The sequence below is a fragment of the Oncorhynchus kisutch genome, linkage group LG16 (genome assembly GCF_002021735.2).
Source record: "Oncorhynchus kisutch isolate 150728-3 linkage group LG16, Okis_V2, whole genome shotgun sequence".
In the NCBI taxonomy this organism is placed as follows: Eukaryota; Metazoa; Chordata; class Actinopteri; order Salmoniformes; family Salmonidae; genus Oncorhynchus; species Oncorhynchus kisutch.
This window is the reverse complement of record NC_034189.2, coordinates 37,599,952-37,619,007: the sequence shown is the minus strand read 5'-3', so window position 1 is coordinate 37,619,007 and position 19,056 is coordinate 37,599,952. Positions and strand designations below refer to the sequence as shown.

Here is a 19,056-nt window from a genome sequence, read left to right as displayed (position 1 = left end):
AAATGTTGATACCGCGAGATTGGTTTAAGCTGCCCATTCGATGTTTTGTTTTATCGCACATACAGAATTCATTGTCAATCAATGATTATGGTCCAATGGGGCACTTCCATCAATTTTTTCCTATTTGTGATTAGTACAATTTTACGTCGATCATATTATATCGTTCGCTGATTGGCTCAATATTGCAGATACTCAGAAAACTCAACATCTCGCGGTGGTACCCCATTTTCCAATTTGCGTAGCCTTACGGCGGGCCCTTGGTGGAAGGGAATTTGCAATTACAGGGGAAATATCTCGCTAAATCGACCGTTGCAGGGGAATTCATTCATTTTTATCTTATAAGTAACACACAGTTCCTTAGCTTATCAATTATTTAAGAATGGAAAACGAACGATGAGGTAAGAAAAATATGTTAATCAATCAGTAAAAATGTGGAAGAATTGCTGGCTAGCCTAGCTAGCTGGTAAGTGGCTAGTAGGGGGCAGTCAAGACGGAGGGTAGGAAATCGCTGCACTGCACTTATCAGCCCATTTCGTGTTATTAGCTAGCTAACCAGTCATATGCCATTGTATGCATTTTAGTGTATGATATTTCCAAGGTTCCTTACTTTAGCCAACCAAGTTAATTTGTGTTGAATGTGAAGTTAAGCAAGCTACGTTAGTTAGCAATTATTTACATTAACGTTAGTTAGCAACTAACGTTAGACGGATTAATCAGACTGTAATGCACAATGAATTGCTAACGTTAAATTATGTACAGGCTGAAACGTTTGTGTGCAAAATCGGGTAAGTGTTCCTTACAAGACAGAATGTTGAATATTTCAATTTACTCTACCGGTTGTCTCTGTGGTTCGTCTTTCCCTTCAGCTGCTCTTCATTTGAGACAAAATATCCACAATAAATTATTGTTTACCCGACTAGAGAGCAAGTAGGTAGTTACATATGTTATTATATTGTTGGGTTCGGCACTGAGGTAATAAAGGTCGTTTTATTGGATATTATCTCGTCAATAGATATTGAACCAAGCATTCAGAATATAACATTTGCATTGTTGTGGCATGCATGCTCAATAGCTATTGAAGAGAGAGAACTGAATATCTAATGTAAAACTAATTTGACCTAGGTGCCTAACTGAACCATATACCTACCTACTGCTAAAAAGTTGGATAAACAATACTTTCCTGTGGATATTGTGTGTCAAATTTCGAGCATCTGGACAAGGACAAACTGCACAGACAACCGGTAGAGTAAGTTTCAACGCAATTTTATTTTGCAACATTCTGGCTTTTAAGGAACATTTAACAAGATTTTTCATACGAATGTGTCAGACTGTATATACCAATGAATTGTGTATTACAGCCTGACTAAACAGACTAGCTAGCAGCCATTCATGTAAGCCAACGGCTAGCAGACTGACTAGCTAGCTAACGACGGTCCATTGACAGTTAACTGGCCAGTTAGCTTGCTACCTATGTATGCTTTAGTTTTAATATTTTGCTTCGCTTCAATAGGAATGTCATGGCCATAGCTTTCTATTTGCAATAGAAAAGAAGGCTTTGGACCTAGCCATATCTAATTTGCTAGTTAGCTATTGCCAAAAGCTGGGTTGTGCCCTTGCCCTGACATAATTAGTCTTGCACAGGTTGGATTATTTTGTTTCTTTTGTTTAGCTAATTAAATTAATATCCCCCAAAAACGTGTCTACTCTAGGATATTTCTGTCTGACATCTCACCATGCCACTAGCATGCATTTGTGTGTGTTTGTCAGAGGGAGACCTGCAGAGGAAGAGTGAGTGAGTGTTTAACAGCCATGTTTGGCATTGCCTCACACACACCCAGTAGCCCCACCTAAACCAAGCTCCACTGTCTGAATCTAGAAGCCATGCTTGGCTGTTAAGAAAGATCTAATAAATTATTAATGTGCATTGAACTTTGTTGCTGTCAATGACACCCTACCCCAACTTATCTTGATTTCAGGGGCATGAAGGAAGTGACATGCTTTGATTTTGGTCACAATGCCATAGCATAGAGTGCCTTTTGCCACCACAGTTTCACTTTCCAGCGCTATTGCCTGCTGAGTTTTGGCTGACTTGTAGGAGACCCACTGTGCTGCTCTGGTGCACATTTTTAGTGTTAGCATGCTAATTCAGTTATTTGGTTTTCTGCTTTGGCGTCTTAACAGCAAAGGCTGGGGGAACTGCTTTGCTGGACTTGCATCTCCCTCTCAAATGGGGCTTTGGATTTTTCTGTTTATCAGCTTTATTCAATACTATAGATTACGGCTGGGCGGTATACTGTAATTGACTATATACCGGTATTGATGCATGGACCATTTGGGTTTTTTACTTGACCTTCTATAACGGTATTTGATTTGTTAAATGTGATTTGCCTTGTGTAACCTCCATTTTTATAGTTTAAACCACTACGACGGTAGGCCGTCATTGTAAATAAGAATTTGTTCTTAACTGACTTGCCTAGTTAAATAAAGGTTAAATAAAAATAACTTAAGTCATCCCTCTCCACTCTCTCCATTCCTTTTTCCACACAGACCTCCTTCTATTAAGAAATCCACAAGCTTTCTAAAATGACACTTAGTTTATTTTTCTTACATCTGCAAACAGCTAGTTTGTTTTTCCTTACCATGTTTTAGCTAAATCATGTTAGCTGCTAATGCTAATAACTAGTTAGCTGGTTAGCTAGCTGGCTAGCTAGCTATTAAAAATACTTTGGTGCCTACCCTGTCACAATAACTCCTCCCTGACATTTTAATTTGTTGTCATATCAAACAACACTGTATTTAAAGTGCCCACTAATATTTATATTCCACGGGAGGACGGCTCATAATAATGTCTGGGATGGAGTATAATGGCTGGAATGGCGTGAATGGTATCAAACATGTTTGCAGCCATTATTATGAGTTGTCCTCCCCTCAGCAGCCTCCACTGTTATATTCTAAATATAGAATTAGAATAAACATTCTATTTCCATGATTCCAAATGTTCACCCAAGTGTGTTGATCTAAATCGCAAGTCAAATCACAATTGCAACATTTGGTGACAAATAAGTTCTCCATTTTTTTGGGGCCCATATTGTGCAGCCATGTGAGGAAATGCAGAAAATGATTAAAGTGCAGTACATTTTTTTGGTTGAATTGAATAGTATAAAACATTCAGAATGAAGTGACCCATTGAAATCACTTAGAATGTATGCTGCCACCCAAGGGGCATGTACTACTCAAAGCAAATTTCTAAACATAAAATACTGTCATACTGAGAGAGAAAAAACATATGATAATTTGGCCATATCGCCGAGCACTACTATGGAGTCATGGCAAGAAAACAGCCAGCGCAATGTTCTGTGTTAAGAAATGCAGTCTTGTTGACGGTAGGTAGATTCACTATACACATAGTATTGACTTGGCTTTTGAACTGGGAATTTTCCCCTCAGGACTGAACATGGTGTGGTTATTGCAGAGGGAATTCCAGACTTTTCATAGCGCAGGGAAAACGGCCCACCAAACCTAATCGTTTCTGCGTTTTTACATTAACCTTTGACTGAGCTGATCTGCATCGGGGCATATGGGCTGACTGATAGGCAGTGGGCTTGTGTTGTGTGTGTGTGTGCGCATGCATGTGAGGAGAGAGCTTTGGCTGCACAGTTGCAGATACTGCAGCGCTCCAATCTATCGCTCCTGGGTTGCTCAGCTACAGGGCAACCTTGACTTGACATTGGCTGGAGCATGGCGTTTCAGGTCCTCGACAGGAAAGTGTCACATTAAATTCCCACCAGCAATCCACACAGTCAACTGCAGTGTATTTTTTCCCCCCAGCATATTTAGTTATACTGCCAAAGCAACATGATATAGGTTACAGCTAGATATGTTTCAAAGAAGCAGGCAATGCCCTTGTCCTGGCGTACACCATAGACACTGTTGCTAACCGAGTGCCCCGTTCCCCACCTCAACCTTTTGACCCTTGACCAGTGAACCAGAGCTGCCCTTTGGGGACCAGACTGCCAATTGGTTGCACAGCATTCACTGCAGGATCTGTGGGCCCGAGATTGACAAGCCATCTGATAGTTAGATAGTTGTATGATGGTTTCTTAAACACCAACTCCCCTTTATCCAAGGTCATGTTAGTTTGATGAGCGATAATTCTGATGTTGGTGCTGCAGTTGGGAGTAGGATTCCCTCAAATACTGTCTGCATGCAGTTTGGATCTCTCCTGGAGATGGTGGAAATAACTGTGTGTGTGTGTTGCACAGTTCGCACCTCTGTACAGTGCATTCGGAAAGTATTCAGACCCTTTGACTTTTGCCACATTTTGTTACGTTACAGCCTTATTCTAAAATGTATTAAATCGACCCCCCCCCCCCCCCCCCCCAAACTACACACAATACCCCATAATTACATTTTTGCTAAATTTTTGCTCAATTATATATATATGTATATATTTTTTAAACTGAAAAATCACCTTTGAAATAAGTATTCAGACCCTTTACTCAGTACTTTATTGAAACACCTTTTATCAGCAATTACAACCTCGAGTCTTCTTGGGTGTGACGCTACAAGCTTACACCTGTATTTGGGGAGTTTCTCCCATTCTTCTCTTCAGATCCTTTCAAGATCTGTCAGTGTTGGATGGGGAGCGTTGCTGCACAGCTATTTAAGGCTCTCCAGAGATTTTTGATGGGGTTCAAGTCCGGGCTCTGGCTGGGTCATTCAAGGACATTCAGATACTTGTCCCGAAGCCACTCCCGCGTTGTGTTGGCTGTGTGCTTAGGGTTGTTGTCCTGTTGGAAGGTGTACCTTCACCCCAGTCTGAGGTCCTGAGTGCTCTGGAGTAGGTTTTCATCAAGGATCTCTCTGTACTTTAGGTGCCTTTTGGCAAACTCAAAGCAGGCTGTCGTACCTTTTACTGAGGAGTGGCTTCCATCTGGTCGCTCTAGCATAAAGGCCTGATTGGTGGAGTGCTGCAGAGATTGTTGTCCTTCTCAAAGGCTCTCCCATCTCCACAGAGGAACTCTAGAGCTCTGTCAGTGACCATCGGGTTCTTGGTCACCTCCCGGACTAAGGCCCTTCTCCCCCGATTGCTCAATTTGGCCGGGCGGCCAGCTCTAGGAAGAGTGACACCTCCTTTTTATTCCTTTCTTCAGCCGATCCAAATGGGCCCGTGTCTGTGCGACTTGGATCACTTCGTATGTCTGTGTTTTGCTAGCTTTTTCTCCTACACTTTTTTGTTTGGATTTTTCACAATGCTTTTTTTGCCGCTATTAGTATTCTTCTGAGCAGCTCAAGGACACTATAAAAGTCACTTGATGACTTAAACAGCATCCCCACCTGTGCAGGGATTTTTCTGACATAGGCAGCACGCCCAAGGGTTTCTAAGTCCAAACTGAACATTTCCAAACTATGAAGTATTGATTTTGTTATTAAGTTTGAGCACAAGAACACAGCATTAGCCATGGCATATTTTCCTGCAATTATATGCATTATCTTTAAAACTGCAAAGTTTTCTCAGCTCCATGGCAGAATATATAGAATCCTTGGAAATTTGCAACATTTTCTCTGTTTCATGGAGAAATTCCTAGAACTGCAAGAAATTAGCTTGAATGCTAAAATGGCAAAATAAATTTTTAAAAGATGGGGGGGGCTTCTATCGTTTTCTCAAATTAATCCGTGCCGACAGTGCCAATACGTTTTTTGTGTGTAAAATAATGTATTATTATTTTTAAATCTAATTTGACCAACATAATACATTTAATTCATATGATTACAAATCTGTTTTCACATCAATAAATGGCTTCATTATTATGCTACTTAGCATGATTTACATAATTTAAGAGTCCATGGAAGTTTTTGTAGGTCAACTTGTTTTTTGGAGTCCAGCGTTTTGAATTATTTTTAATTCCGTTTTGATTTGTAAAAAAAAAAAAAAGGTTTTATAGTCAATACATTTTTGTCTTCCAAATCTTATTGTTCACAATGCAGTCCACCATACATCTTTAGTATTATCATCCATTTGAGTATCAAAAACACAGTGAAAGACAGTCTTGCAATTTATACATACATCAAAATCAATTATTCTCATCAGGTACCATATTTATTTAGTTCTGTAGCAGTTCAATAAAATATGTTTTAAACTCATCACTACAATTTGGCATTGCCACGTCCCCTGCCACGCCCACCACCTAAGCCTCTTTTGATCCTGAAAAAACACTCCTGTGCCATTAGTCAGCCCCACTTGGTGCTGTTCACTTTAACTAGTAGGGTTGTGACCTGCAATATTTTTTCCATGACGAAAACAAAGTTGGCCACCTTTGGTCCTTTTTAAAAACCTGTTTTATGTCAAATATTGTGGGCTATAGCTTGGAAAATAAATAAATGTGACTCTGAATGACAACATAATGATTTTTCCTTCCAATATTAGGGCTGTTTTTCTAAATAAGGTAAATCCGGTTTGTTTTGTTTCCTTGCCATGATATTAATGAGGATCGTGTTACTGGTAGGGTCTCGGCCCTAATATTTAGGCCATGTCAAATCAGATTATGTCACATGCGCCAAATACAATAGGTATTTGTTGACCTTAGAGTAAAATGCTTACTTACAAGCACCTAACCAACAATGCAGAGTAAAGAAAAAGTTAGAAAAATGTCAAATAAATGAAAGGAAAAATTGTAAAACAATTAAAATAACAATAACGAGGCTATATTAAAGGGGTACCGAGTAAATGTGCAGGGGTATAGGGTAATTGAGGTAATATGTACATGTAGGTAGGGGTTAAGTGACCATGCAGCGAATGTGAAGGAATGTGTGTAGTGTCAATATGTGTGTGTTTTGTGTGGAGTCGATATGCTTGTGTGTAGTATGTGGTTAGTCCAGTGAGTGTACATGGAGCCTGTGCAAGAGAGTCGGTGCAAAAACCTATAATAAATTAGAATAAAATAAGGCGGTCAATGCAAATGGTCCAGTTAGCCATTTGATTAACTGTTTAGTAGTCTTATGGCTTTGGGGTAGAAGCTGTTAAGAAGCCTTTTGGTCCCAGGCATGCCGTTCCGGTACCTCCTTACCGTGCAGGAGCAGATAGGACAGTCTATGACTTGGGTGGCTTGATTCTTTAACAATTTTTAGGGCCTAGCCCTAATAGGTTCACAGTCCCTCTACCTAGCCACTGTTGTCCTCCAGTGTGGCACTGCTGTTGACGTCAACATTACAGGCAAGAATGTGATAACAGTAGCGGCACAGGACTTTCACACCAGAGTGTGTCTAGGTGAGGGTGAGAGGGACGTGAAGTGGGGTCTATTATTACCCCTCACACTGTCCCGTCACCCCACTTAAGACGGAGAACAAAAACACATCGACTTCCAGTTCCACATAGGGTCGGAAACTTTACGGTATATTTCCAGAATTCTTTTCTGGGAATTTTCCATGGCAAGTTAATTTTGCTTAAATTATCTAAAAACAGTGAACCTTTTTTGCGGGATACACATAAGAAAATTCTAGTTCTTGTGGAATATCCTAAATTAAATGGAAATGCAACCCTCTGCATGCACAGTGTATTCTTCTGTCACATGTGCAGTCAATGCACTCTTCCATCACATGTACAGCTGATTCTCAAAATCTTGCATACAAATGAGATGCTATTGAGCCCACACTACTGCACTGTCTGAGCCAAGGACTACATGCTTTCTGGTAAGTTTTGTTTACAATACTGGGTGGGGTGAATATATTTCATGACATGAGTTAACTAGTAAATAGTAGCCTACGGCAAAGTGTGCTTTAAATCATTTCAAACTTGTGAACAATTTCTGCAAGTTAGTTTTTGCTACCATGTGGGTTTTAGCTTGTTTGAGTGGTAATTCACCTGTTTCCATTCATGTTTCATTTTAAAACATTTATCCTACACGTAAGTTGTTTACTCTATTTATCTGTACATGGAATTGTATTATTTCCTTTTACTATTTTTTTTCTAATCTTCACAGGAAAATGCCACAGGCACTATCTGATGTGTGGAGACATTTCACTGCAGCTGATGTAGAAGGAAAAGCTGTGTACATTTGCAAATACTGTGCCAAATCATATGTGAAGAATGCAACAAAGATGCAGAATCATCTGGCCAAGTGCATAAAGTTCCCTCAGCGCTCTCAACACGCAACCTCTGACAAAAGACCCTCTACTTTTATTCAAGGTGAAAATGATGAATCCGACACCTTATCGATATCAACAGCTCATGGTCCTCCTGGAATCAGACGTTTTTTTTGACTGAATGGAGGAACATAGTCAGAGAAATGCTGATAAATGTCTTGCTCAAGCTGTGTATGCAACTGGTTCACCTCTTGATGCTCACAGGCAATGTGTATTTAAGAGATTTCTGAATGTTCTTTGCCCAGCATACACCCCTCCAACCAGACATGCTTTATCTACTAATTTGCTGTTCAACAGAGTTAAAGTGAAGGTCAAGCAAATCATAGAGAAAGAAGACTGTATTGCAATCATCTCTGATGGTTTGTCGAATGTTCATGGGCAAGGAATAATGAACTACATCATCTCCACCTACTCAACCAGTATTCTAAAAGAGCACAGACACACAGGTCTCTACATTACAGATTAGCTGAAGGCAGTCATCAATAACCTTGGACCACAGAATGTATTTGCACTGGTGACAGACAATGCTGCAAACAAGAAGGCTGCTTGGTCTAAAGTGGAGGAGTCCTACCCTCATGTCACACCCATTGACTGTGTTGCTCATTCTTTGAATCTGCTCCTCAAGGACATAATGGCACTGAAAACAATGGATACACTCTACAAGAGAGCCAAGGAAATGGTTTGGTATGTGAAGGGTCATCAAGGTATAGCAGCAATCTACCTCACCAAGCAAAGTGAGAAGAATAAGAGCACCACATTGAAGCTGCCCAGCGACACCCATTGGGCGGGTGTTGTCATCATGTATGACAGTCTCCTGGAGGGGAAGGAGTCTCTCCAAGAAATGGCCATATCACAGTCTGCTCATATGGACAGCCCCATCAAGAGGATCCTCCTGCATAATGTATTTTGGGAGAGTGTGGTAAGCAGCCTGAAATTCCTGAAAGCAATAGCAGTAGCCATTGCACGGATTGATGGAGGCAATGCCATCCTGTCTGATGTTCAGACTCTGCTTGCAGATGTAAGAGAATAAATCTGTAGTGCCCTGCCCACTTCACTATTGCTCCAAGCAGAGGAAACTGCAGTTCTGACATACATCAAAAAGTATGTAGCCCATACACGCCGCAGCATACATGTTGGACCCCAAGTATGCTGGCAAGAGCATCCTGTCTGGTGCAGAGATCAACAAGGCCTATGGTGTCATCACTACTGTGTCTCGCCACATTGGCCTGGATGAGGGCAAGGTTCTTGGCAGTCTGGCGAAGTACACTTCCAAGCAAGGGCTTTGGGATGGAGATGCAATATGGCAGTGGTGCCAACATATCTCATCAGTCAACTGGTGGAAGGGACTTTGTGGATCTGAGGCTCTTTCCCCTGTTGCCTCCATCATCCAAATCCCACCAACATCAGCTGCCTCAGAGCGCAACTGGTCCTTGTTCGGGAACATGCACACCAAAGCACGCAACAGGCTGACCAATACAAGGGTTGAAAAATTGGTGGCTATCAGGGCAAATTTGAGGCTTTTTGAGCCTGACAACGAGCCATCTTCAACAAGGTTGGAAAATGACAGTGAAGATGAAGCCTCAGAGTCTGATGTTCAAGAGGTGGACATTGAGAAGGTCCAGGGAGAAGACACGGAAGCCTGAGAGGAAGACCATCTAGAAACTAAAGCTTTGGTTATCATTTTACAGATGTTAAATGTTTTTGGGAGATGTGGTGATCATTCAATATTCTTTCTTTTGTTGCTCAGTGAAATCATCCCATGTGAAGAGTCAACTCATTTGATTAAAGTTCAATTCGTAACAAAATTGTTGTTTTTTATTTCTATTGGAAGGATAATTTGCAATTATGTCTACTTACGATAAAAGTTGTTTCTGTTTCCATATGATATGGTAAATATATCCAATGCAAAAAAAAAAAACATTTAAATGGTATTAAAATTAATTCTCATATTTTCCCATTAATTCCCACTGAAAGTTTCCACCTCTGAATATTCCCCAAAATGTATAACCCTAGTAACACATGTTTTGTTCACCATCTTAATTCCCTCATCCACTTAATGAAGAGGGAAGAATTGGCCCAAAGAGTAATGCCCAGGATTCATTGCTTTGTCTGGTTGGTTGGTGTGTATCAGGGCTGTATTTAACTCCCCCCTTGAGATAACATGGTCAGCTCATACTCAGAGAAAACAGCCCTAAGCCTGACTAACTTAATGTACTCAGGGCTTAGTGGACTCACATCTGCTCTGGCAGGCCCAATGAGAGGGCCTTGACCCATGTCACCCTAAAGCACTCGTGTTAGTTACTAATCCATTATGCATACATACAGTGCCTTCAGAAGGTATTAACACCCCTTGACTTTTTCCAAGTTTTGTTGTGTTACCAACTGTCAGATTTTTGGGTCACTGGCAATGTCAGTAGAATTATGTTTATCGGCATTTTTTTAAATGAAAAGCTGAAATGTCTCATCAATAACTATTCAACCCCTTTGTTATAGTAATTCTAAATAGGTTCATGAGTAAAACGTTGCTCAACAAGTTTCATAATAAGTTGCATGGACTCACTCTATGCAATAGTGTTTACCTAATTGCTGTACCCCACACATACAATAATCTGTAAGGGTCTCTCTCAGTCGAGCAGTGAATTTCAAACACCAATTCAACCAAATCAAATGTTCTTAGTCACATGTGCCCGAATACAACAGGTGTTTATTTTTTTATTTCACCTTTATTTAACCAGGTAGGCAAGTTGAGAACAAGTTCTCATTTACAATTGCGACCTGGCCAAGATAAAGCAAAGCAGTTCGACACACAACGACACAGAGTTACACATGGAGTAAAACAAACATACAGTCAATAATACAGTATAAACAAGTCTATATACGATGTGAGCAAATGAGGTGAGATAAGGGAGGTAAAGGCAAAAAGGCCATGGTGTCAAAGTAAATACAATATAGCAAGTAAAACACTGGAATGGTAGATTTGCAGTGGAAGAATGTGCAAAGTAGAAATAAAAATAATGGGGTGCAAAATAAATACAGTAGGGAAAGAGGTAGTTGTTTGGGCTAAATTATAGGTGGGCTATGTACAGGTGCAGTAATCTGTGAGCTGCTCTGACAGTTGGTGCTTAAAGCTAGTGAGGGAGATAAGTGTTTCCAGTTTCAGAGATTTTTGTAGTTCGTTCCAGTCATTGGCAGCAGAGAACTGGAAGGAGAGGTGGCCAAAGAAATAATTGGTTTTGGGGGTGACCAGAGAGATATACCTGCTGGAGTGCGTGCTACAGGTGGGTGATGCTATGGTGACCAGCGAGCTGAGATAAGGGGGGACTTTACCTAGCAGGGTCTTGTAGATGACATGGAGCCAGTGGGTTTGGCGACGAGTATGAAGCGAGGGCCAGCCAACGAGAGCGTACAGGTCGCAATGGTGGGTAGTATATGGGGCTTTGGTGACAAAACGGATTGCACTGTGATAGACTGCATCCAATTTGTTGAGTAGGGTATTGGAGGCTATTTTGTAAATGACATCGCCGAAGTCGAGGATTGGTAGGATGGTCAGTTTTACAAGGGTATGTTTGGCAGCATGAGTGAAGGATGCTTTGTTGTGAAATAGGAAGCCAATTCTAGATTTAACTTTGGATTGGAGATGTTTGATGTGGGTCTAGAAGGAGAGTTTACAGTCTAACCAGACACCTAGATATTTGTAGTTGTCCACGTATTCTAAGTCAGAGCCGTCCAGAGTAGTGATGTTGGACAGGTGGGCAGGTGCAGGCAGCGATCGGTTGAAGAGCATGCATTTAGTTTTACTTGTATTTAAGAGCAATTGGAGGCCACGGAAGGAGAGTTGTATGGCATTGAAGCTTGCCTGGAGGGTTGTTAACAGTGTCCAAAGAAGGGCCAGAAGTATACAGAATGGTATCGTCTGCGTAGAGGTGGATCAGAGACTCACCAGCAGCAAGAGCGACATCATTGATGTATACAGAGAAGAGAGTCGGCCCAAGAATTGAACCCTGTGGCACCCCCATAGAGACTGCCAGAGGTCCGGACAGTGTAGGTGTAGGTAGACCTTACAGTGAAATGGTTACTTACGAGCCCCTAGCCAACAGCGCAATTGTTTTAAGTGATAAGAATAAGAGATAAAAGTAATACAAGAGCAGCAGTAAGAAATAACAATATATACAGGGGATGCCGGTACAGAGACCAGGGAGGTTTTCCAGTGCCTCACAAAGGGCACCTGTTTGTAGATTGGTAAAAATAAGAAAATACATTATCAAAATAAATAACGTTTTTATTTCTTAGGTAATCCATTGTTTAAAAAAAATAACGTTTTTGTACACTCGAGGTTGTGCAAAACTACTTTTTTAGCACAGCGTGCTGATGTTCGGTACTCGTCCCCACCTCGTACTTATTACTGCAGCACAGCCGTGCAAAAAAAAGGTTGTTTTGCACAACCTCGAGTGTAGAATTGCTTTTCTACAATGGATTACCAATGAAATAAAAACGTTATTTTGATCAATGTAATTCATATGCTACTATTTCATCCCTCAATTAAAATATACGCCTAGTCCCAACACGTTTCTAGCCAAGCCAGCTGGCCGTTCATTCTATCAGCTATGTTGCCAGACACAATCGTTAAGTATTTTTGTTCTATATTTATGGACACAACGCAATCGTTGGTTCTAAATGTGCCGTTTCCATTCTGGCTGGCAACACTCTTATCCCTTGTTTGCTAGCTAGCCAACTATGGTTAACAGTCGCGTCAAACCGTGCAGCTGGAATAACTGCAAAATGACTAAAGCCAATCGTAACTGTGTTGAAATGATAGAGATCTACATTCATACAGTTACTGTCCAGCTCCCCAAAAATACATGAAATGAAAGCAAGACAGTCGGGGAGCATTGACAATTTACAAAAAAGATGGATGGAGGACCATTTTTTTCACACTCACTGTTCTCTAACCGTTTCCCTTTGGCCTCTACTAGTTTGAGCTGTGAAAATGTGCAGAGGAGGCGAAACTGGGACAGTCCATGTTGTCCTATGAGCAGGCAGAATGTTCTGCACGGTTGACCTGTCCCCTGAGCTGTGAGTGACACTAGTAGTGTTGCACGGTATACTGGTACCAAAACATCAGGATACGTATGTTACCAACATTTTAGAATACCTTAGCACTGTTTCGTTTGATACTACCAACTTTTTCAGCTCTACCAATCTAAAGAACCTACTGGCGTCTTTCTAAAAGGTTTATACATTCAGTTAAGTTTAAGCAACAGGCACTAGTCTCTTGTTTGCACAGGCCCAGTAATATCCACTTCACTTTCCTGCTCATATCCTACCAACCCTCACTCACCGGCTTTTGTCTGTCTGCTCTTCATGCGCGTATATTCCGCTGTCAGTTGTTTTATTTATTTAATTTAGCCGTGATGTCGAGCAGAGATGCAGACCCGGATGAATCTTCTGTTGTTAGATTTGTAAATTTTGTTAAATTGGAGCAGTATGCCAAGCGAGCAATGTTGACACATTGTATAATTGAATTGCCTGTTATAACCAAGAACACAGTCCAGTCTGAGTAGACTTTGCAAGTTCTGTCATACAGCCTCTGAGTGCCAGATAGGGGAAATGGAGCACCTGCTTCATGACAGGCATGCTTGCAGCTTTACAACAAATAAAACGTCTCGTCTGTAGCCTAAACGGTAATAAATAAATAAAGAGACCCGTTTTACCGATGCCTTTTTTTCTTTCTGCTGTGAGTCGTACGCTTTTTATATAATTTCACATATCGTGTCGCGGGCCATTTTAAACTAATGCCTGGTCACTAATTATTGGTTTGATAACACACGTTGCTCCGTCATGTTACTTAGCTAGCTAACAACCTGGTAACTTGAAAGTAGGTGTATGCTAACTTGATTGGCACAGCAAGAAGGGGTCTGCTACTCTTGAGATGTGCTTCAAAGGTAGGATTCATATAGGCCTAATGTAAGCCTAAACTATATAAAAACTCTTTCTTTCTGGTGCTCCTTAAATTCTGTTTGGTGCCTAACGTTTTAAAAGTTGGGAGCAGTATGTGTGTTTGTGGGAGCGAGATAATGGTGTGTGTGCTTATGAGAGGGAGACCGAGAGAGTGTGTAAGGAAGGGAGGGAGAGTGTGTCTGTGTTAACTAAAGAGTGAAGAAGGTTTCATGCAGTGTTTTCCCTTTACTGGCACAATGACAATTGTAGATCATTATGTATGTATATTCATTCCTCCCATTCCTCCAGCCAAATCACAGGTAGGCCTTTGCGAATATCCAACTCCATGCGATGTCCTTCAAAAATGCATTATGTAGCCTATCTTGTCTTCTGCGGAATAGGCTACGTAGCCAGTTGATTACTGCCGCATGTTTCCAAGAACAATTCTCCCAATCATCTGTGTTGCCATCTTTGTGTCTGCTTGCTGTCTGTCACAGGAGTTCAACTTCTAACACTGCATTGGGCCATGCCCTCCCGCAGACTGCATACCTCTGCGATGACATCATGTGCGGCGGTGCACTTGTCAACTAGCCCCAGCCCTAGGCGTCTAGCCTGTCTGTTTTATAAGGGGCGTTCCACCACAACAGGAGCTTGCTAAGTGATCAGATTATGCAGATAAATCCACCTTCCAGTCTCAGACCAGTGGCATCAGAGCCCCGGTCCTGTCTGGCTGGAACAAGAACAAGCAAACTGATAATTCCATAGAATCCTTCTCTAACCAGGGATGTAAATATATCACTAGCCACTTTAAACAATGCTACCTTATATAATGTTACTTACCCTACATTATTCATCTCATATGCATACGTAGATACTGTACTCTATATCATCGACTGCATCCTTATGTAATACATGTATCACTAGCCACTTTAACTATGCCACTTGGTTTACATACTCATCTCATATGTATATACTGTACTCGATATCATCTACTGTATCTTGCCTATGCTGCTCTGTACCATCACTCATTCATATATCCTTATGTACATATTCTTTATCCCCTTACACTGTGTATAAGACAGTAGTTTTTGGAATTGTTAGTTAGATTACTTGTTCGTTATTACTGCATTGTCGGAACTAGAAGCACAAGCATTTCGCTACACTCGCATTAATATCTGCTAACCATGTGTATGTGACAAATAAAATTTGATTTGATATGATAACCTTCCCTCCCTGTCTGTGTGGGTGCATCCCAAATAGTGCCATATTCCTAATGTAGTGCACTACCTTGACCATAGCCTTATGGGCCCTGGTCAAAAGTTGTGCACTATAAAGGGAATAGAGTGCCATTTGGGATTCCTCCTTTCCTATGCCTCTCTCTCTCTCTGAACTGTCCTTTTCAAGACCCTGGGTCACAGGGAAACACTCATCACCACCAATGACAATCAGAGTTAGAAAAGTTAGAGGGAGAAACTAGGTCAGAGGGACAAAACAGCCTTGCCCACCCCCTCCCTCATGTGCTTGGTATGTGTGAGGCGTGCGTGTCTGTGAGCCAGTAAGTGTAAGGCTAGCTCAGTGTGTGATGAGGCTCTTGTGCGCCTCTCCAGGGAGATGTGAATGAAGTGTAGGATGGTGAATCGCTGTGGAGCAGCATGGTAATCTGCTCTGCTCTGTCTGCTCTTTGTGTTGACTCAAGCCTTTCTGCCTGGAGGACCGAGAGAAGCTGGCAGCAGCGTCAGTGCACTGCTGGCCTGGCTTTGCTCTTACGAAACAGAACCCTTCACAGCTCCGGAAAGTCACTCCTCCTGTAATTAACGCACACGAACAAGCTTCATTTTTTCTTTCAGAAAATGCGTAGTATGGGAATGTCGTAGGAAATTACTTATTTTTTTGTGAACAGAGAGAAATATACAGTGTTGTGTCTCTGTGTTGTTGAAATGTTTCAGCCTGCTTGGGGCTCCCACTGTGAGGGCTGTACGGGAGGGGTGGTCTGGCTCTGATTAAAATGTCTTGGGTGCTGCTCCCTTCCCCCACTGATACTCCGGCTATGGCTGTCCTCTCTCACCATGACGTTTGCACAGCTGGGAGATAACATTGGCCTCTCCTCCGTCCCCTCTCCATCTTCTCCCCTCTTTGTATGTCATTCATCCACTTTATAGAAACATGAAGAGGGCCCCTCCGTCCCCCTTAATAGAAACATAAAAATAAATAAAAAACACGAGTAATGATAACTTGGCTATATAGACTGACTCGGTACTGGTACCCAATGTGCAGGGGTACGAGGTATATATGTAGATATAGGGATAAAGTGACTAGGCAACAGGATAGATAATAAACAGTAACAGCAGCGCATGTGATGAGTCAAAAGAGTCAATGCAGATATTCAGGGTAGCTATTAAGCCTTCTTATGGCTCGGGGGTAGATGCTGTTCATGGTCCTATTGGTTCCAGACTTGAAGCAAAAGGCTCCTTAACAGCTTCTACCCCAAGCCATAAGACAGCTGAACAATTAATCAAATGGCCAACCAGCATATTTACATTGCCCCCCCCCCCCCCCCCCCCCAACCTTTGTTTTTACACTGCTGCTACTCGCTGTCTATTATCAATGCATAGTCACTTTACAAATGGCCTCAACTAACCTGTACCCCTGCACATTGACTTGGTACTGTGACCCCCTGTATATAGCCTCGTTATTGTTATATATTTTTATTTTATTTTGTAAATATATTCCTAACTCTCTTGAGCAGTATTGTTGGTTAAGGGCTTCTAAGTAAGCATTTCAACACCTGTTGTATTCGGCGCATGTGACGAATAAAAGTTGATTTGGTACATCAGTACCACTTGTTGTGCGGTAGCAGATACACCGCCTGGTATAGAGGTCTCGGATGGCAGGGAGCTCGGCCCCAGTGATGTACTGGGCCATATGCACTACCCTTTGTAGTGCCTTACAACCAGATGCCAAGCAGTTCCATACCAAGCAGTGATGCATCCTGGACACTGAAGAACTTAATGCTCTCAACTTGCTCCACTACAGCCCCGGAGATGTAAATGAGGGCGTGCTCGGCACTCCGTTTTCTGTTGTCCGCGAACAGTTCCTTTTGTTTTGCTTACGTTGAGGTTGTTGTCCTGGCACCGCACTTCCATGTCTCTTACCACCTCCCCATAGGATATATTTTAGTTTTTAATTTTAGTTATTTAGCAGACACTTAGCCAGATCGACTTACAGGAGCAATTCGGTTTAAGTGACTTGCTCAAGGGCACATCGGAAGGTTTTTCACCTAGTCGGCTCTGGGATTTGAACCGACACCCTTTCGGTTACTGGCACAACGCTCTTAACTGCTAGGCTATCTGCAGCCCTGTATAATTGTCGTCAGTGATCTGTCCTACCACTGTGTCGGAAAACTTAATGATGCTGTTTGAGTCGTGTGTCCAGTTGATGAGGGAGGTGTTTAATCCCAGGGTCCTTAGCTTCGTGATGAGCTTGGAGTGCTTCTATGGCGTTGAATGCTGAGCTGTAGTCAATGAACAGCGTTCTCACAAAGGTGTTCCTTTTGTCCATATTCCCTTTATAGTGCACTACCTTTGACCAGTATCAATGCACTATAAAGGGAATAGGGTGCCTTTTGGGATGCACCCATGACAATAATTTGTCAGCCAGTGCAACACCACTGACCGACTCACTGTACTTTACAGTCAAGTGATGCATTTAGGCCTGTCTACCTATTACCAAACATGTTATTACAAGTCTCTATTGCAAAATGTTTACCTGTCTGTTAACAACTTGCTGCCTGGCCTGCCCTCCCCCTGATGAAAGGAATAGAAAAAGGCATAGAACATGAAACGGCTTTGATTTCCTTTTGAGGGGAGCTTCTGTCTTTTGGGAGTTGGAGGAGAAGAGTGAGGATATAGACACTGTAGACTGACTGTTGTGGCCCTTCCTGTCTTGGCTTTCAGGTGTTTGCAGCTTGCGGCTGCAGTTGACTGACCGACTGAACAATGGCTCAGTTTCCCACCCCCTTCGGAGGTGAGTGCCACCCAACCAGATTGACAGCCGTGTGTGTGTGTGTGTGTGTGTGTGTGTGTGTGTGTGTGTGTGCATCTATGTGTTTGTTTGTGTCACAAGCGTGTATGTGTGAGAGAAATGTATGCACGTGCAGGTGTGTGTGTGAGTCCTGATCTCCCTCTACACATGGATTAATGAGAGTTGTACTGTAACTTCGGCACAAAGGAAGGGTCACTATCAAGTTATTACTCCCAAGAGGTGGAAGCCTGCCTGCTGGACTGCGTGGGGTGCATCCCTAATGCCACATTCCTCAAAATCAACTCTGAACTGCAAAGCCACTTCCACTGCATTTTAGCACGGGTCCCCTTTAATCAGGGACTGATTTAGACTGAGACACCAGGTGGATTCAATTAATTATCAGATAGAACAGAAAACCAGCAGGCTCCGTACCTCGTAGGGTAAGAGTCATATACCCCTGCCCTACGTTGTGCACTATATAGAAAATGGGGTAGCATTTAGGATGCAGCCATGGTGTATGGTGTAAACCTCAGATCACCAACCACCACTTAATTTACTCTCTCTCTCCCCCCCTCCCCTGACTCACCTTAATGCTGTGTTCCATGACTCTACTGAGACTTAACTGAGCCCCCCCCCATACACACTCACACAGGCCAGGCGAGAGCTTCAACTGATCTTTCTCTCTCAGGGGGCCTGGACGCCTGGGTGATCTCTCTGGACGAGCGAGCCAAACATGACCAGCAGTTTGTCAGCCTGGCCCCCTCACCAGCTGGCTACATCACAGGTCAGCTTCACTCACAGCAGGGGAAGGGATGGACAAACAAAGGGAAAGAGTGGTGGAGGACAGTCTTTGCAGTACAGCATCATGTCAGGCAGAAGTTACTTGAAAATAGCAGAAGATCACTTCATCAGGACTTTCTCTTATATTATATACACACACACACACACACACAGTAC

The 19,056-nt window shown here is 42.2% G+C and overlaps 1 protein-coding gene across 7 annotated transcripts in view; it reads left to right on the top strand.

Annotated features, from left to right (window-relative positions):
• The first annotated feature begins 228 nt into the window (after nt 1-228).
• LOC109906775 (intersectin-1) overlaps nt 229-19,056 on the top strand; it is a 72,749-nt gene continuing 53,921 nt past the window's right edge. For all 7 annotated transcript variants that reach the window (XM_031792330.1, XM_031792332.1, XM_031792331.1 and 4 more), the window contains exons 1-3: nt 229-398; nt 18,033-18,102; nt 18,788-18,883. In XM_031792330.1, coding sequence (XP_031648190.1) covers nt 18,075-18,102; nt 18,788-18,883 — 124 coding nt within the window. In that variant the 5' untranslated portion in view covers nt 229-398; nt 18,033-18,074. The remainder of the gene's footprint in view (nt 399-18,032; nt 18,103-18,787; nt 18,884-19,056) is intronic.